Raw genomic sequence first — 13,913 nt, 5'->3', positions numbered from 1 at the left:
TCTGGCCTCTGACGTAACAGTTGCTGTACTGAGCCTAATAATGGGTGCATCAATTCTGTTGTATATTTTAGAAAAGTGTTTGCTCTCTACGTCATAGAAGCTTCCCAGCTTAATAGAAGCTTAATTAACCCAGCGGTTAATTAAGTCTACTGAAACATACCTATTTGTTTCTGGCTTTGTTTGGTACTGCATGTTCAGCGGTTGACATAAGTGTCCAGTTGGTATCTCTTTTAAAAAGGGAAGTTTCAGTATGTGGTTGGCTGCGTATTATTTCTCTGGTTTACTTCTCTGGAAAGACTGTAATTGTCATTACAGGGTTACTGGAAAGCTGAAGTGAGACCTGTGCGCTGCGTTATGATGTTCGGTTCTTTGGTGTGGGAGGCGTGGGTGGCATCCCTATTGAACGTAAAGAGCAGTGACATACTGGTAATGTGCTGTTGCCGCTTCTGTGCGTTCAGAGCTGAGCTAATACTTGGAGGTTGCCAACATGGCGTGCGTTGAAGTTGAGTTAAATTAGGATCGCCTTACTTACAATGTTTGTTTCATGTAAGAAATGTTAATTCTAGATGCTTATCTATAGAACAGCATCAGTGTAACTGGCTGAATTAGCAACCAAAGGCCAAAGTATGACAGAAATGTCAGGCTGTAAAACACATCAGCTGGTAGGGATTAGGAGAGTGCTCTGCCTCCATTAGGTCAGTTATAAACCGTCGTGAGCTATTTTTCTATTAAAGAAGAGGTCTCAGTTAATGAATTGTTGTGTGTGTGAATTAATGCTAGATGAGTCCCCCGGGGCTTTCCTGATGAGGGTCAAATAAAATATTAATGAAATTAAAACAAACAATCCCCTGCTCTTCCCAAGTACCTTCCGGATGGGTTTCTCTAAGCGTTGGTCAGGGAAGCTGTGGAGCCCCAGAAGAGACAGGCCAGTGTCATTATTCCCTTTTCACAGGTAGGGAGATGGAGGCGGTGGAAGGCAGCGACTCCGGGGCCCCACAGTCCAGCAGCAGGGCTGCACAGGGGGTCCAAGAGTTCTCCCGTCCGGTGCCTTTGCTCTGATCCCTGGTTTCGGCTCCCTTCTCAGAGAAATGAAAGTGCATCCAGACTGCTCCTGCGCTGGCCACCTGGAAGCTGATCTTTCTGGGTCTGGGATGGCCTTTAGGGGTCCCAAATCTCAAGTCTTATTATTCCCAAAACTTTTCTGTGCTTCTAGATCAGAGAGTATAACCCAGGAGATGTGGCTTTTTTCTCCTGATGCCTCATCCACAGGACACATTTCCTTGTTTTGCAGATTGTCCATTCCAGAGGCCGAGTACAGGAGCTGGAATGACAGGCTGGGGAAGGACGGTCTCTTTTTGGTTACATCTGTGCAGTGCAGTTCAGTGCAAAAGATCTTAAGCTGGATGGAGTCAAGCAAACTAGCTTCAGGAGCAGCATCCCTGAAATGCTTCCGTCCAGTTCCCAGGCTAACACAGTCACAGTGCTTTCATACCCTAAACTAGGAACTCCGTGACATAACAGGGTGTTAAATATCTGTGGTGGTTTTGGACATGGCACAAAGCTGTAAATTTATTCAGAGGGATCTCAGAAATCTTCCTGCTGCTGCAAAGTGTAAGGATGTACTCTGCGTCTCTGGGCATTACTCTATCCGGTACACTGAGAAGCAGTCTAGGGTATGGAGAAGGAGACCTAGGCAGGCACTCCAAACGAAACAGAGTTGATTCCGCTTGCATCATGCAAAATCAAAGCTAAATGCATTTTCTCGCACCTATTTGTGTACCTTGGGCATCGAACAGCCTAAGCAAGACTCGTCACATTTTCTGCATAATGTGCTGGTGCATGTATGCGTATGCATGTGCTCTGGAGAGGGCAGGGCTGTGTAATACCCCTTTGGCCAAGGCCACTGGGGGCCCATTTGTAGCTAATGACAGCACATGGCCAGTTAAGGGTAGTGTAACTTACTGCACTGACAACAAGTGCAAAGAGGAACTTAGGAAGTCAGGAAAATTGTCCTTATGAACACTTTAAAGCACTTCCCCATTATTCCCCCCCCCCCCCCCCCCAACTTTGTCTGAAGATCAAGTAAACAAGGAAATGGAAATACTAAAATTATTTCAGAGGACAATCAACATGATGATAACCATTCCTCCCTGCTTCCTCCAAAAAATTATTGTTGGGTCCTGACTGCCTCGCATTGTGTGGGTGTCACTCCTAGAAACTGGAAATCGGAGGTGACAGTGGCCAAATCTTTTCAGCTTCCGATGGGGAAGTTTATTGCATTCTTGGTAAAGATACTTGTTTCTGTAAATAATAATTAAGAAAACAATAATAATTTTGTCGTATTTCTGTAGCAAACCACAAGAGGATGTCCTGCAGTCCACTCGCTCTTTCTACCCTCTCATCTCCTCATCTTTCTTTCAGGATTCACCGGGATCTTGTTGCATTGCTGGTGTAAGCCCCCCTTCCAGAAGAACTACTCTTGCCCACCTCCGTCTCCCCGGGAACAGCCGAAGGGGGGTGCGGAGCGATAAAAATTTATGTTTTCATCAAACCGGGCCAAGGAGAATGGGGGTTCCACACTCAAAAGAATGAAGACGCGACAGAACAAGGACTCAGTACGTGAGATGGGAGAGCGGGGTGGGACACCAGAGCCGAGCTGGAGCTGTGGGTTGGGACCGAGGCTCACAGCAAAGCTGGTGGACATGAGTTCCGTGTAGTGGCGCGCCGGGGGCTCGGCGGCTTTGGGAAGGTGGGGACAGGGCAGGAGTGGGGGGAGATGCAAAGCAGGACTGATCCAGTGATCCCTCTCCTAGATGTCAATGCGGAGTGGACGGAAGAAAGAGACTCCAGGGCCCCGAGAGGAGCTCAGGTCACGGGGTCGAGCTTCCCCCGGCGGCGTCAGCACCTCCAGCAGCGATGGCAAAGCTGAGAAATCCCGACAAGCGACAAAGGTAGTATAAGCTAGTACGCGAGTGTGGGGTGCCCGAGGACTGCCCAGGCCGGGTGGGATCCGTTTGGGGATGCAGGGATGCAGACCGGAAGGGATCCACTGAGGAACCCAAGCTGGGTTGGCTCTCTGGAACGGGTGGCATCCCTCTTTCCTTTCATCCTCAGCATCTTGCACTCCCCGCCGTCTCCCGAGAACTGGTCTTCAGTCTCGCCAGCCCTTTTTAGTACCAGTTTTTGCGATATCTTGGCTCAGTGTTGCTCTGCTAAGGTCTTCAACACACGCGCGGCGGTGGCTGTGTCTCGTCGGGTGCAGCCCGTGAAGGCCTGGCAGGGTGGAAAATTCCCCCGTGACCCTCCCACCTCCCTGTTCGCCTTTTCTCCTTCGCAGAAAGGCCGGGTGGAGGAATCCTGCACCCCCAAGGGCAGCAAGCAGGGCCGGACAGAAGAGATCTCGGAGAGTGAAGGGGAGGACACCAACGCTCCCAAAAAAACCAAAACCGAGGTGAGTTCTCCCTGCTGTGATGGCTGGCATGTCCTGGCTCCAGGGCAAAGGATTCTCCTGTTCCCTTCCTGTGCTGCTCATGCCCGCCCAGCTTGAGGTCCGTGATGCTTGGGAGCCCTGGCGCCTTGGGTTTCACGCTGCAGCTCCTCTAACCTCAGTGGCACCTGCCTGGCTACAAAAATGCCACCAGGAGTGATGATGGAGCAGATGGAGTCCCTTGCCTGCAAGGGACTGCCGCGCTCTCGGAGCTGGGCACGTGCCCTGCCTTTCCCGGCTCAGTGGCGAGAGCCTGGCTCCATGCGTGGCTACCGGACAGGTTCGACTCAGCCTCTTTTGCTCCCCCAGAGCAGCGTGAAACGGAGGGTGCTTAAGTCGTGGTGGGATCCAGGTGACCGTCGTGCAAAACCTGCTCATGCACACGCACTGCGTAGTTGTGGCAGGGCTTTTCTGGAGCGCCGGCAGCACCGGGCTGGATTGGTGGTTGGATGGTTGGAGGAAGACTCGGCTCTCCTCCTCCTCAGTTCCCTGTTAGCCTGTTGAGTGAACTGGCCTTAAAGGCCTGCAAACACGGCGATACTTGCTTGTGCTATGAGGTCATTGTAATTAAACCGCTGCGGTTACACCTATGTAATTTCTCCACGTGGACATTCCGTTCAGCTCAACAGTGATCTTTTTTCAGTTTAGCCTCTCTTGTAAGTCCCGAGGCTCAAGAGTGGCACTCGTTAATTGCCCGTGCTAACTGCTCAATCACCATGCTTGATTGCGTCAGGCAAGAGCTGGTGGGCGGGAGCAGGGATTGGGAAGTGCCTGGGAGACTCCAGGAGGTAAGGAGCCAGGCAGGGAGAGGGGGCTGGAGGGGAGTGTGTCTCCTCACCCAGGGAGAGCTCTGCAGGGACAAGAAGAGCGACTCTGGGTCTGGGGGCTGTGCTGGGCTGTGCTGGGAGCGCTGCGGTATGCGCTGCTCCATGCCACCTGGTGATATCACACCCTGGCCAGCGGCCCATCGCTGGTGGTGGTGGTGGTGGTGGTAGGACCTTTCGTATGTATTCTCTCCCAACCTCGTCTGTAACAGTCCCCTGCCCTCCCTTGCTGCCTCTTGCATGCAAGGCGCCCATCGTTACCTCCTCCCTGAGCGTGTGATGCTCATGAGGGACCTGAGAGCGCTGAAGTTGCTCCAAGGGGAGGCAGGAGGACTGGTGTTATTTATACCTTGCCAGACGATGTCTCCGTCCCTCTGTGGGGTTTTCTAGTGCAGGCAGAGGAAGGTCAGAAAGCACGTTCTCTGGGGACTTGAAAAGTACGGGGCACGGTCTGGGAGGCCACGTAACGTTTCTCTCCTTCCTCCTGCTTAAGGAGTTGCCCTGTCCTCCATCCCCGTCCGATGTTGACAGCCTCGATGGCCACAGCTTCAACGACGAGATGAGCAGTGACCCACGGGACATTGACCAGGACAACAGGAGCACCTCACCCAGCGTCTACAGCCCTGGCAGCGTGGAGAATGACTCCGACTCCTCCTCCGTGCTGTCCCAGGGGCCGTCTCACTCCTACCACCACCCTCCGCTCTTCCCCCAGAGCCCGCCGGTAGCTCCCCCTCCGGACAGCCTGGCCCGACCACCCGAGCCCAGCTTCGGGCTCGGGGGCGAGGTGCACCCCCAGGGACCCCCGGCGGGGAGCTACCACTCGCAGCTGGAGGGCCAGGCCTCCCGAATTTACCAGGCTCAAGCCCCGCAGACACCCTCCTCTTCCTCCTCTGCTGTTGCCGCCCCTCCTGCCCCCCCTTCCTCCTCCTCCTCCTCCTCCTCCTCCTCTTCCTCCTCTTCCTCCTCCTCCTCCGCCCACGCTCCTCTTTACCCGACGGCCAACGTGGTGCAGGTGGGGGCCAAAATTGCCAGCGGAGCCGGGGGGCTCCCAGCGCCGGGGGGTCGCGAGCAGACCCTCGGCACCAAGCACAACCCGCCGCCCACCACCCCCATCTCGCTGGCGTCGGTGGTCGGGGGGCTCCCCCCGCAAAAGACACCCCCGGCCAACCCTCCGGCCGCCCCGCCGCCATCTTCGGCCCCTTCCTTCCCCCACGTCTCCGCCAACCTGCCCCCCCCGCCGGCCCTGCGACCCCTCAACAACCCTGTGGCCGCCTCCAGCTCCCCGGGGATGGTGGGGCAGCCCCTGAGCGGCCACCTTCCCTCGCCCCACGGGATGGGGCAGGACAAGGCACAGGCCCTGGCCCCCTCCCGCTACCCCTACGCCCCGCCGCCACTGCCGCCCTCCAGCTCCTCCGCCCAGTACCCCCAGCCTTCCCCAGCGCAGCCCCTGCCCAGTTACAGTGCCTCCTACGGCCATTCCTTCCCCCCTCCCAGCGGCCTCTCCGTCTCCAGCCAGCCCCCCAAGTACACCCAGCCCTCCCTGCCCTCCCAGCCCGTCTGGAGCCAGGGACCCCCCCCCTACAGCCGTCCCTTGGGCAACGCCGGCTCCCACCCCGCCGCCCCCTTCCCCGGCCAGCCCCCCCATCACCAGCAGCCCCCCCAGCAGCAGCATCACCACGGCCACGGGAGCGCCGGGGGGGTCTCCCCGGCGGCCGCGGCTCCCCCGCAGCCCCCCGGGGGTTACCCCCACGGGCTGGAGTCGAGCACCCATCACCCTTCCCATGCCACCTACGGGCTGCGCCTCTACCCCCCCCACAGCCAGGCGGCTTACAGCCAGGCCCCCGCCGCCGCCACCCCCTCTTCCTCCTCCTCCTCCTCCTCTTCCTCCTCTTCCTCTTCATCCTCCTCCTCCTCCTCCTCCTCCTCCTCCTCCTCCTCGGCCGCCTCTTCCCAGGGAAGCTACCCCGGCATGTGCGCTCACCCCCCCGGGCAGAGTCCTGCCACCTACACCTTCCCCCCCCCGCCACCCCCCTCCCCTGCCCATGGTGCTGGCCCTCCGGTCACTTCTGCTGCCACCACGCTCTCCACCGTCATCGCCACCATGGCCTCCCCCTCCACGGCCCCCTACAAGACGGTCTCGCCCCCGGTACCCCCCTCGGCCGTCGCCCCTTACGGGAAGCGGGCGGCTTCCCCCGTCCCCACTTTCCAGCCCCCGGCCCCCTACAAACCGGGCTCGCCCCCCGCTTCTTCGGCCGCCCCTTTCCGGGCAGCCACCCCTCCCGGCTACCGGGTGGCCTCTTCGCCTGTGGCGGGGGGCTACAAAGCCCCCTCGCCCGCTCCTTCTGCCCCACCACCCCTGCCGGGCAGTATGGCTGCCCCGGCCCCCCCGCCACCCCCGCTGCCCCTCAGCGCCGCGCAGATCAAGCAGGAGCCGTCGGAGGAGTACGAGCCCCCCGAGAGCCCCGTGCCGCCTGCTCGCAGCCCCTCGCCGCCCCCCAAGGTGGTGGATGTGCCGAGCCATGCCAGCCAGTCAGCCAGGTGAGGCGGGAGGGGGGGTCCAGGGGTGTCCCCAGGCTGGGGAGGGATGCATGGGGCAGGGAACGGGGCGGGGGGTCACCCCAAGCGTGGCGTGCAGCTGCGCCCTTTTGCCTTTTCTGTGATGCTTGTGATGCTCTTTCCCACAGCGCCGGGCTTGGCTTTGCCTGCCCCTGTCCCCGTCCCTGTCCTCGTCCCTGTCGCCATCCCTGTCGCCATCCCCATCCCCATCCCTGTCGCCATCCCTGTCGCCGTCCCCATCCCCGTCCCTGTCGCTGTCCCCATACCTGTCTCCATCCCGGTCCCAGTCCCTGTCCCTGTCTCCATCCCGGTCCCAGTCCCTGTCCCCGTCCCTGTCTCCATCCCGGTCCCCGTCCCTGTCCCTGTCTCCATCCCGGTCCCTGTCCCTGTCCCCGTCCCCGTCCCTGTCTCCATCCCGGTCCCCGTCCCTGTCCCTGCCTTCCAGCCCCCTCCTGTGCTGACAGGCTTCACCTCTCGCCCCCAGATTCAACAAACACCTGGACCGCGGCTTCAACTCCTGCTCCCGCACGGACCTGTACTTTGTGCCCCTCGACGGCTCCAAGCTGGCCAAGAAAAGGGCAGACTTGGTAGAGAAAGTGCGGCGAGAGGCTGAGCAGAAGGCGCGGGAAGAGAAGGAGCGGGAACGGGAACGGGAGCGGGAGAAGGAGAGGGAGCGGGAGAAGGAGCGGGAGCTGGAGAGGAGCGTGGTAGGTCTGGGGGTCCCACTGCCGCAGGGCAGCCAGGGGGCGGAATGCTCGCGGACCCCCTCGCCCGTTCCCTGCTGGGACCCTGACACCGGTCTCTCCGCTCTCTTGCAGAAGATGGCCCAGGAGGGCCGGCCGGTTGAGTGCTCGTCCCTCGGGCCGGTTCCCCACCGCCCCTCCTTCGAGCAGGGCAGTGCTGTAGCGACTGTTCCCCCGTACCTGGGTCCCGACACCCCCGCTCTGCGCACCCTCAGCGAATACGCGCGGCCCCACGTCATGTCCCCCAGCAACCGCAACCACCCTTTCTACGTGCCGCTGGGTGCCGTCGACCCGGGCTTGCTGGGGTACAACGTGCCGGCCATCTACAGCAGCGATCCAGCGACGCGGGAGCGAGAGCTGAGGGAACGGGAAGCCCGCGAACGAGACCTGAGGGACCGGGACCTGCGTGAACGTCTCAAGCCCGGCTTTGAAGTCAAGCCGGCCGAGTTAGAGCAGCTCCACGCCGTGCCAGCTGCTGCCATGGATCCGTTCCCACGCCACGGCGGGCTGAGTCTGCAGACGGCCCCCGGCCTTCATCCCGCTTTTCCCTTCCACCCAGGGCTGGGCCACTTGGAGCGGGAGCGGCTGGCGCTGGCAGCCGGCCCGACCCTTCGTCCCGACATGTCCTACGCCGAGCGCTTGGCGGCGGAGCGCCAGCACGCCGAGCGGGTGGCTGCTCTCAGCAATGACCCTCTGGCCCGGCTGCAGATGCTCAATGTGACACCTCATCATCATCAGCATTCCCACATCCACTCCCACCTCCATCTCCACCAGCAGGATGCCATACATGCAGGTAAGGACCCTGTGGTGGTGGTGCCCTGCAGAAAGCCCTGCTCTCCCTCCTACTACTACGCCCGCCTTGCGCTCCCTTCCTCTGGCCGTGGGGAAGCCCAAAAGCTGCCGAGACCAGACTTTGGGGCCCCAGATCCACCTCTTCAGCCAGAAGAGGTCAACGTCGTGGTCGTTCGGCTTTGCCCTCGCTCCCATCCCACCAAAGATGCATCTGTTGCAAATATCGGGGTGTCTGCGAGTTTGCCGCTCAGTGGCGAGCAGAGTCGTTTGCAGCACGTCCTTTAGTTCTGGATCTCTGGGGACACAATGTGAGTGCTGGGGTCCCATGGGCTACCAGGGTGGTGGTGCTGTGGGCTGCATCCCTCACACCGTGGTCTGCAGAGGGAGCGGGAGCCCTGCTAACAACGGTTTCGACGGTATCCTTAGGACTACTGAAATGTTGGTTCTCTAGTTTGCTCCTACGGCTCTTGCTGCAGGTGGTGGGATGGGATGGGAGAGAAGATGGGCTAACTGTAGGGAACTGGAGGCTGCTGTCCTTCAGAATTGAGTGGTGGTCCCTTCCATTTCCACATCCTACAGGAAAGCAAAGTAAAAAGAAGACGTTTAGGGATGAAAATCTCAGGGAAGAAAAGCCCAAAGTACAATACAATAGGAAAAAGTGCTGTGCCTGCTCAGGTACCGTGAGCGGTCAGTGGGATCTGGTGGTGGAGTCACAGACAGACGCCCACTCTGAGCAGCCGCAGCTGCTCAGAGGTGGCCTCAGGTACAAATGAGCGTCCATTCCCCCACGCTCCGTAGCTGGGCACCTCCAGCCAGCACTCTGGCAGTGAGTCCAAACCACTGGAAAGAGCAGTTTTCATATGAATAGTAACTTGCATTTCAGCCTTAGATAGTACTTGCAAACTTGAGTGCCTGGCACTGAGCATCCGTGCTGGATGAGACCTGGAAATGGAAGCACCCAATATGAGTATGCAAATGAACGACAGCCAGGGTGGCAGACGGAGGCACGATGCTGGTACAGGCATCGTTGCAGAGCAAGTCCTTGCAGAATCGACTTTAAGGAGCAGTACTGTTTCCCTGAGGAGTGCAGGGACAGAGCTATCCCAGACTGGTTCACGTGAAATTCAGTGCAGGCAAAAAGAGTAACGCTCAGAAGGACGTGGTACTGCGTTGTCCAGCCTTGAAATCATTCCATCCCTAACACACCCCGACCCTCTCCACGTCTGTTTTGTTGTGCCTTGCGCCTTTCTCCGTGTTACCTCTTACAAAGCACGGGACAATTATCTCGTGATATCTTTTCTTCCCAGCCTCAGCTTCTGTTCACCCTCTTATCGACCCGCTCGCCTCGGGATCCCACCTCACCCGGATACCATATCCAGCTGGAACCATCCCCAACCCTCTCCTGCCTCACCCTCTACATGAGAACGAAGTGCTGCGCCACCAGCTCTTTGGTAAGGATGCTCAGGGGGACGGCGGGCCTCCTCCGAAGAGCATCAGCAGAGCTCCGAGGGGCAGGGTGGTCACGAGGGGCGACGGGACCAAACCGAGGTCTGTTAAACAGAGCTCTGGCACGGCGTAGGACAGGCCTTACGCGATCAGGGGGTGAGCAAGCCCTGCGCGTGGGCAGGGCTGGGAAAGGCAGCGCAGTAGGGTCTCGACCGAGCTATGGGGCCGTGGGTGAGGATGGAGCTGTTAGGCTAACTTGTTCTCTGTTTCGTCTTCGGCTGCAGCCGCACCCTACAGGGACCTGCCGGGCTCCCTCTCCGCGCCCATGTCGGCAGCGCATCAGCTGCAGGCCATGCACGCGCAGTCAGCCGAGCTGCAGCGCCTGGCCCTGGAACAGCAGCAGTGGCTTCACGCCCACCACCCTCTGCACGGCGTGCCGCTCCCGACGCAGGAGGATTACTACAGGTGCACGGACCCGCTCCCTCCGCGGCGCGGGGCCAGCAGACCGCTCCGTCCTCGCGAGTACGCTGCGGAGGTGGCGGAGGCGGTGGGGACGGGGAAGCGTCGCCCCTGAAGCGGGGGACGCGGCCCGTGCCCGCGCCTGGGAGCAGGGATGCCTTGCCACTGGGGCACGGCGGTGGGTTGGGTTGGCCACCGGGAAGGTCGTTCTTGGGAAGCGGCTGTTGGGTGGCTAATCTCAGGTGGCGTCTCGGCTCCTCTTCTCCGGGGCAAACTTGCGTGTTTCGCACGTGCTAGTCCAGTTACGACTGACTGAAACTCCTGCCAAAATACCGAACGTTCGCAAGGGTTGGATGCCTTTGCCAAGACGAGGCTTTTCGGAAGCGCGTGGGGAGGCACGCTGGGAAAGAGAGAGGTGCGACGTCGCACCTTTTCGATAGCATCTCCTACTTCAAGGATTTGCAAAACTTTCCCAGCCGGCAGTGTCGTGTGGGTCTAGACTAACAAAAGGCAGTGGCAGATACTAAATTGCCTTTCTCTCTCTCACAATCGCCTCGCTGTTCTTCTTTATCCTAGCCACCTGAAGAAAGAAAGTGACAAACCCCTTTAAATGGACTTCTACTGTCAACGTGACATCATCATGTCTTTCTCTCAAGAGGAGCAATCAATCAACCAAATCCTGGGGGAGGGGAAGCTGCAGAGTGACACATCCTGATCCCACCATGCAGTAGAGTGCAAGAGAAGACGGACGAAAAGTACAGGATGGCTTCCTGGGAGCAGAAAGTGGAGGAGAGAAAATGGGGAGGGACTGAAACACCACTAACGGACATGAAACGATCGGTACGTGATTTCAGCAGAGCTCTGAAGAAAACAGAATCGGCATTGCACAGAGCTCAAAAAGACAAAGACTGATGCGAATTCAGGGTGGCAGCAGCTCCATCCTTTGTTTTGGGGGAACAGTTGCATTAAATAGAAAGCGCAGAGCATTACAGGACTTCACGTACACGATGCTGCTGCCTTTTCTGCTTCTGCGAGGAGGAGGTGCGGCCAAGAAGTAACTCAAAACCCGAGAGAGCCTTTTTTCAAGATGCCTCCTCCCACCCCCCCCACCCCCCCTTTAGGTGTAAGATACTGCTTAGCGATACAGAAAACCAACGTGGAACTTTTTCAGATTAGCCAGAGAGGCTTCCCATTCTCCAGCATCCCTTCAGATGCGAACAAAGCATTACGGGACCCCTTCCAAAAGCGGCCGCTCCTGCCTGCAGAGGGATGGGTCCCAGCCATCGGGGTGCAAAGCACCGCAAGACTGTTTGCAAGATGGTGGCTGTGCTTTCCCACGGCTGACGGGAACGGGCACGGCCACGAAGGTGCAAAGCACCAGGAGACTCTTTTCGAGACTGCAATCGCCACCGTGACCCTTTTGAGCCCCGCGGGGAGAGCTGATGTGGCCGAGCGATACTGCGTCCTGGGACTGTCTTTTAAGATGGCGGCTGCCCCTTTCCCCTCACCCATTCTAATTGATGTACTTTAACTCATGCACATCCTATTAGACGTGGCAGTTTTATGTAGCAACTTGTGACTCCCTTGCCCCCGCGTGCGTGTCTGATTTCACAGTTGTATCTCTCGATTGGTCCCCGTATATATATTTACTTAACCATTAAAAGGAAAAGAAAAACCAACCAACAACCCAGCTATCGAAAAACACCCCGACAACGTTCCCCACGCACTCCCAAGCCCCAACACACACTCTAATAATTTATATATATAAATATATATATGAAGCTCTTAAAAAACGAAAAAAAAAAAAAAAAAGCCAAACAAACAAAAAAAAAACCCTTCCAGAAACAAGACTCCATTGTGTTCATTTCTTTTTACCGGGGCCAGGACGGGGAGCCGGCCGTGTGGGGCGGTGGCGAGCGGCCGGCCGTGGGAGCGGACAGAAACACGCACTCTCCACGCAATGGCGGGGGGGTGGGTGTGTAAAAACCGGGGCTGGGGAGCCGGTGCCCGCCGCTGGGAGCGGGCTCCGCCTGAGGAGACGCCGCGGAGGAGCAGGTGAGCAGGCCCTTACGGCCCCCGGGGGATCGGCCTTGGGGGGCGCCGCCAACGGGCCGGCACTGCCCGGGGCCGGGCGCGGCGGGAGAGGAGCGGGCCCGCAGCCCGACGGCGGCCGCGGCACCCGAGAGCCCGCCCACACCTCCCCCCGCCTCCGATGGGCGGGGCGTGCGCGCCGCGGCACCAATAGGAAGCGGTTGATCTGCATACCGCCCGAACGGGGCGGCAGGACGCCTTTTTCCGCGTCGCCGCCGCCGCTACGGGCGCGGAGTGAGGGGTGGCGGGGTGGGGAGCCCACGCGAGTAGGAGAGCCGAGGTGGGAACGGCGTCGGCGCCCCTCACCCTCAGCCAGGGGCGGGGCGGCGCGGGTGGGGCCCGGCGCGGGCCGTTTGTTCCGCAGTGATTTCAGCTCTTTTAGTATTTGTCCAGTAGGTTTCCCGCCGCGCGGGAAGCCTCACCCAGTGGTGTCAATGGCAGCGGAGGGCGGTGCCGCGCAGGCGTGTTAAGGGGCGTGGCGTGGGGTGGGAGCGGCCGGGGCCCCATGGCGGCCTCCGCGCAGCCGGCGGCGCTGAGCGCCGAGCAGGCGAAGGGTGAGTGGGGGGGGTGAGGAGGCGGCGGCGGCGGCGGCCGTGTGTGCCGGGCGGGCTGGTAGCCGTGTGCCCGTGTTCCCGCAGCGGTGCTGGCGGAGGTGATCAAGGCCTTCGGGGCCCCCGAGAACGCGCAGCGGATGGAGGAGGCTCGGGATAACGCCTGCAACGACATGGGCAAGATGCTGCAGTTCCTCCTGCCGGTCGCCACCCAGATCCAGCAGGACGTGATCAAAGCCTATGGCTTCAGCAACGACGGCGAAGGTGGGTTGTTCCCCCGCCGGGCGGGGAGCTGCGGGCCCGCCGAGGGGCCGGGTGCTTCCTTGCCAGCCCTTTTCTTGCAGGGGTCCTGAAGTTTGCCCGGTTGATCAAGTCCTACGAGTCGCAGGACCCGGAGATCGCCAGCATGTCGGGCAAGCTCAAGGCCATGTTCCTGCCGCCCATGACGCTGCCGCCGCACGGGGCCGGGACCGGCGGAGTGGCAACCTCCTGAGACCGTGGACCTCTCCCGCCGGGTCGCGGTGCTCTGGCTGGTGGCCTCCTTCCAAGGTGTGGCTTCTGTCAGCCATGGGAATGGAGCCCTTGGAACGAGGGAGATGGCTGACCGGAAAGGAGGGATGCTTTGCGCCCGCTCGTGTGTCTGCTCGTGAATAAAAAATGTCTCGAAAATGCCCTCGTTTTGTGAATGAATGTGAGCTCAGCAGTGCTGCTCGGGCACAGATGTTTCTCCCCGGTGCAGAGGCAGTCACAGCAGTGCTCACCTCATGCCTGGTGTGACACCCAGGCTAGTGTTTTGAGAGGCCCAGGATGTACCAAGTTCTGCAAAATGATAATTGTTTATGCAACCCTTAGTGGGAGGCCCTAGGACTTGATAATCAAAGTGACTTACTTTTTTTAACAGTTCAGAGATGCTAAGCCCTGTCTAAGAGCAAGCATTTACAAATGTGCTCTTTGAAACATACTA

The 13,913-nt window shown here is 59.3% G+C and overlaps 2 protein-coding genes and 1 non-coding gene across 6 annotated transcripts in view; all 3 read left to right on the top strand.

Annotated features, from left to right (window-relative positions):
• ATN1 (atrophin 1) overlaps nt 1–12,119 on the top strand; it is a 28,597-nt gene extending 16,478 nt beyond the window's left edge. For 3 of the 4 annotated variants that reach the window (XM_049824813.1, XM_049824814.1, XM_049824815.1), the window contains exons 2-10: nt 2,422–2,615; nt 2,814–2,951; nt 3,338–3,451; nt 4,805–6,849; nt 7,352–7,574; nt 7,686–8,403; nt 9,710–9,853; nt 10,133–10,313; nt 10,884–12,117. In XM_049824813.1, coding sequence (XP_049680770.1) covers nt 2,538–2,615; nt 2,814–2,951; nt 3,338–3,451; nt 4,805–6,849; nt 7,352–7,574; nt 7,686–8,403; nt 9,710–9,853; nt 10,133–10,313; nt 10,884–10,917 — 3,675 coding nt within the window. In that variant the 5' untranslated portion in view covers nt 2,422–2,537 and the 3' untranslated portion in view covers nt 10,918–12,117. Of the gene's footprint in view, nt 1–2,421; nt 2,616–2,813; nt 2,952–3,337; nt 3,452–4,804; nt 6,850–7,351; nt 7,575–7,685; nt 8,404–9,709; nt 9,854–10,132; nt 10,314–10,883 lie in introns of those variants that run through there. The other variant, XM_049824816.1, reaches the window with a different exon arrangement.
• Nucleotides 12,120–12,759: 640 nt separating this feature from the next.
• Nucleotides 12,760–12,819, top strand: LOC126049129 (U7 small nuclear RNA). The gene has a single exon (XR_007509111.1). It is a non-coding gene; the product is annotated as a U7 small nuclear RNA (small nuclear RNA).
• A 30-nt stretch (nt 12,820–12,849) lies between these two features.
• C21H12orf57 (chromosome 21 C12orf57 homolog) lies at nt 12,850–13,618 on the top strand. Its single transcript, XM_049824838.1, has 3 exons — nt 12,850–12,952; nt 13,037–13,213; nt 13,294–13,618. Exons 1-3 carry the CDS (start codon nt 12,904–12,906, stop codon nt 13,440–13,442), a joined length of 375 nt encoding a protein of 124 aa, XP_049680795.1. The 5' UTR covers nt 12,850–12,903; the 3' UTR covers nt 13,443–13,618.
• Nucleotides 13,619–13,913: the final 295 nt, after the last annotated feature.

Source organism: Accipiter gentilis, chromosome 21 (assembly GCF_929443795.1).
Source record: "Accipiter gentilis chromosome 21, bAccGen1.1, whole genome shotgun sequence".
Taxonomy (NCBI): domain Eukaryota; kingdom Metazoa; phylum Chordata; class Aves; order Accipitriformes; family Accipitridae; genus Astur; species Astur gentilis.
Note: the sequence above shows the minus strand (reverse complement) of the source record. Positions and strands in the feature narration are given on the sequence as shown.

Excerpts from the sequence above, each read along its gene's own strand:
- C21H12orf57 (XM_049824838.1), top strand. The coding sequence starts at position 12,904 with ATGGCGGCCTCCGCGCAGCCGGCGGCGCTGAGCGCCGAGCAGGCGAAG. Across the intron at positions 12,953-13,036 it reads GAGCGCCGAGCAGGCGAAGG|CGGTGCTGGCGGAGGTGATC; the intron begins GTGAGTGGGGGG and ends GTGTTCCCGCAG. Across the intron at positions 13,214-13,293 it reads CTTCAGCAACGACGGCGAAG|GGGTCCTGAAGTTTGCCCGG; the intron begins GTGGGTTGTTCC and ends CTTTTCTTGCAG.